Source organism: Entamoeba dispar, genomic scaffold, assembly GCF_000209125.1.
Source record: "Entamoeba dispar SAW760 scf_1105229462685 genomic scaffold, whole genome shotgun sequence".
In the NCBI taxonomy this organism is placed as follows: domain Eukaryota; phylum Evosea; order Mastigamoebida; family Endamoebidae; genus Entamoeba; species Entamoeba dispar.
Window position 1 is genome coordinate 1,729 of NW_001855316.1, and position 4,283 is coordinate 6,011.

General features: G+C 22.6%; 1 protein-coding gene across 1 annotated transcript in view, besides 12 other annotated features; it reads left to right on the forward strand.

Annotated features, from left to right (window-relative positions):
* Window positions 1-80: part of a microsatellite that runs on past the window's edge.
* Window positions 81-152: 72 nt separating this feature from the next.
* Window positions 153-225: a sequence feature (AT_rich).
* A 40-nt stretch (window positions 226-265) lies between these two features.
* Window positions 266-410: a microsatellite.
* A 56-nt stretch (window positions 411-466) lies between these two features.
* Window positions 467-524: a sequence feature (AT_rich).
* Window positions 525-624: 100 nt separating this feature from the next.
* Window positions 625-731: a microsatellite.
* A 129-nt stretch (window positions 732-860) lies between these two features.
* Window positions 861-934: a sequence feature (AT_rich).
* A 328-nt stretch (window positions 935-1,262) lies between these two features.
* Window positions 1,263-1,884: a repeat region.
* Window positions 1,885-2,239: 355 nt separating this feature from the next.
* Window positions 2,240-2,271: a sequence feature (AT_rich).
* Window positions 2,272-2,395: 124 nt separating this feature from the next.
* Window positions 2,396-2,442: a sequence feature (AT_rich).
* A 53-nt stretch (window positions 2,443-2,495) lies between these two features.
* Window positions 2,496-2,634: a microsatellite.
* Window positions 2,635-3,039: 405 nt separating this feature from the next.
* EDI_346400 (tetratricopeptide repeat protein, tpr, putative) overlaps window positions 3,040-4,283 on the forward strand; it is a gene marked incomplete at both ends in the record, with an annotated part of 1,365 nt that continues 121 nt past the window's right edge. Inside the window, one exon of the mRNA XM_001733441.1 lies at window positions 3,040-4,283. This exon is cut by the window's right edge and continues 121 nt beyond it. Within this exon, the coding sequence (XP_001733493.1) occupies window positions 3,040-4,283 (1,244 nt within the window).
* Window positions 3,216-3,395: a microsatellite.
* Window positions 3,476-3,539: a microsatellite.

Below are 4,283 nucleotides of genomic sequence, written 5' to 3' on the forward strand. Positions count from 1 at the left end.
AAAAATAAATATAATAATAAAATATATAAATATATAAAAATAAAATACATAAATAACATAATAATAACATAATAATAAAAATGTATAATTACATTGAATCAAATATCTTTTCTGAATCATTTATAATTCAGAACAATTTACCATAAAATGACATAAAATATAAACAAATATAAATGAATATAGAATGAGTATTTAATTTACTTTTTTATTTTTTATTTTTTTTTAGGAGCAAAATAATAAAAACTATTATTTTATTGATGCAAAATATTTTGCACTTTTCTTTTTGGGGTTTTTTATTTAGATTCATTATTTCTTTGCTTATTTTGGTTCCCTTTTATTTTTCATTCATATCTATCCATTCTTTCTTTTGAATTTAATTTTGTTTATTTTCTATTTATCTATTATTGTTTGTTAATTGAATTTACAATGAATCATATTTATTCAAATATATCAATAAATGAAAGGGATTATTATCAATATTAATGATATTCAATCAATAAATAAATTAACATAAAATAATATTTCAACCATTTTATCAATTATAACTTACTTCAATTCATGTTATTATTTTATTTACTTTCTAATATTAATTACTCTAACTTTACATCTTCTTGATATTGATTTAATTAAAGAATAAATCAAAATAAATTTAATATAATTATAAATAAAAAAAAACAAAAAGATAGAATTGAAAGAATTGAAAATAAAATGAAATATTGAATAATAGTAAATTATTATGATAAATACAGTTTAATCTAAATAAGGTATGATTTAAAATAGTTGTTATCGCTTAATGAACAAACAAACGTATTGAAATTAAATTGAAATTAAATAAAAACGTGACTAATAAATCTCACTCGTTAAATAATTTATAATATTTAAGAAAATTTATTAGTTTAATTTAACTAATAAAACTTAAAATACTAAATAAATAGAAATAAGAAGAGTAAGGTACAACATGCACATAAAGGACTTATCCGTATTAGTGCGATTAAAAATAAAATTGAAGAAAAACTAAACCACCAAGACATTAAATCAGCCAACTAGAAACAAGGACCGAGATACTTCTAATGACAAATGAAACCTCCCAAAAACTAATGAATGAGGTCAACAAAAAAGTAAAGAAACGATTACAATGAAAATAACAAATTTAAAGAAAAATTAAAAAAGATGAATTTTTAATTGATGAAAACACCACAAACAACAAAGTTAATTCTTGTTTGATTCAAATGACTATGGAAAAATAGGTAACGAGAGTATTGACAAAGAGTTAATAACAAAACTAATAAAAGAAGAATACAAAATAAATTTTTTCATGATAATAAAACAACAAAAGAATAGAAAACAACAAAGAGATTAGGAAAAAACCAATTAATTATTATCTCTAAATGAAATAAAACAACTAGAAAAATGAACAAATAGACAAGTATTTAATTTACTATTTGATTTGGAGATTGGTGATTAGAACATTGACACTTCAAAACTTGAAGAAGAAATAATAAATAAAAAAAAAACATAATAATAATTATTATTGAAGATTCAGATGGAAATAAATTTAATGGTATGTTAATGAGAAAATTAGTAAAGTGACTGAGCACATAAATGGTCCAAGTGGATTTTTATTTTTATCAGAGCTAAATGGAATAATCATGAGATGATAAAATTTGATAATAAAGAAATACAATTTACATTTGATATTTAGATTCATTTTTATAAAGGATATAAAAAAAACAAAATCATATTGTAAACAGGAATCTTTTAAATACAACGGAATATCAAACTCATTTTATTGAAAAGAATATCCAAAATAATTTCATACTACAACGAGTTATTGCAATTGAAATGATTTTTTTATTAAATATGTTGTATTTGAAATGAAGAATTTATTTTTTTGGAGTTTAATATAATTTTCTTCTATACACTGATTATATAAGAATATGTAAGACCTTTCAGTTCCTTGAGTAACTTTTTATTGTTCTTTAAATATCTCTTTATTCTTCAAAATCTATGTTTTAGTTTTTTATTAAATTTTGTTCATTTATTCTATAATAGTTCCATTATTAATTCATTCAATAATCTCCTTATCTCATAGTGAGAATCATAAGATTGTTATACATACAACATTGTTATAACTTTCTTCATTCCCTTCTCTTAGTATTTTATATTTATTCATAAATGTAATATTCCTCTTTTTGTTTTACTCGTTATTTTTTCAATTCTTTAATGTGTAATACTGTTCTTTTATTTTATTATTGTTTTATTTAATAATTTGCATATGTAATCAATTGTAAAATAATAGTAATTGAAGGTAATAAATTTTATTGAAAATCCTTCATTTAATTTCACAATTCATATTTGTTATAATTATATCATATTTATCTATCCGTTATATACCTTTTATTAATTCAATAATATACTATAATAATTTAAATTATTTTAATACCATTATTGATGGTCATCATTTATTAAGTTCATGTCCTTTCTTATATCATATATTGTTTCTAATTCTACTTACTTCGTTTATAATTTTATTTCTTCCTTTATTTATACAATTAAATTTATTTCCATTTCCATTTATTTTGTTCGTTTTACTTATTCATGACTATTCTTTCTACTCTTCTTTATTTTCTATTTGACTATGATGTGTTTTCATTCATAACTTATACGTTCATCAATTTCCTTTTTATTTTTTTTCGTTTCTCCTCATTTAAATATCAAAAAAACTCTTCTCTATTAAATTTGTAAGGGAATTTCTTCAATTTTATATATTATCCAAAAATGTATGCAACTAATTCTCTAGTGTCACAGAATTTCTTCAATTAATACCCTTAATTCATTCGTGTCTCATTTACTCATTTTTGCATTTCTTCAATGTTTTATTACATTCCTTTAAATTACTTTTAAACTATTCTTCATTAACCTGAGTGATGTTTTATCAAAGAATAAAAATGAAAAAAATGAAATGACGGAAAGAATATCTTTATGAAAAAAAATAGAAAATTTCTTTTTAGTAAACTAAAAATTCATAAATTAGATTAAATGGAAAGAAAGAAGGAAGGAGTTCCATGTATTTTGAGAAGAAAGAAAGGAACGTTGGTACTTGAAATTGAAAATTATGGAGTTGTGAATATTTCAGATAAAAAATGTTTACAAGGTATTTGTGGGTTAAAAAAAGAAAAGAAAGAAAAACACCATAAACACTCCCATAATACAACAGAAAAAAAAGAACAAAAGAAAGAAGAGAAGGTGGTTATTGAAGAAAAAGAAGAAAACAAAAATATCAATGAAAGAAAAGAAGAAGACAAAAATATTAATGAAAGAAAAGAAGAAGGTCCAAAAGAAAATGATAAGAAGATTGAAAAAAAAGAAGAAGAAACGGTTAATGAACAAGAAGATATTCCTATTGTTATAGAAACAAACAGAAATGAACAAATTGGAAATGGGTTGGAAGTTAATCAAGAAGTCCTTGAAACAAAAGAAGAAAAAAAAGAAGAACCAAAAGAACAAGAAAAAGATTACAAAGAAGGAAAGAAAAAGAAAGGAAAACCAATTCCAAGGGATCCACATAAACCAGTTCGTGCTAAATCAAATACTAAATCAGATAAAAAAATTCAATTTGAAATTGGAGAACCATTACCAGAAGAAAGTTTACCTCAAGATGAAGAAGATGAAGAAGAAAGAGTTAATTATGTTGCACAAAGAGGAATGTTAACTAATGGAACAAACGATATTGAATTAGATAGAGAAATTGCTAAAGGATATCTTTACGTTAATACAGGGAAATTAAAAGAAGCAATTACACACTTTGACCAATTATTAAGAAATCATCCAAATTTACTTGCAGGATATCTTGGAAGAGGAAGTGCTAAAGCAATGTTAGGAGATCTTCAAAAGGCATTAACTGATTTTAATCTTGCTGTAAAGAAAGATAATAAATGTGGAGATGCTTATAAAAGAAGAGGACAAGTCAAATTAGCTCTTGGTCAAACACAAAGTGCATTAGAAGATTTTAATAAAGCAATAGAATTAACACCAGAAGAAGGTGATTGTTATAGACAACGAGGATCTGCATATCATGCATTAGGTATTTTTGATAAAGCAGCAGAGGATATTAAAAAAAGTATAAAATTAATACCAGGAGATGCAACTCTTTTAAATGAATTAGCGTTATGTTATAATGGAATGGGACTTGTTGATGAGTCAATCAATACATATACAAGAGCAATTAATACTAAAGAAGATTATGTTGAACCATATATTCATTTAGGACAATTATATAGAGA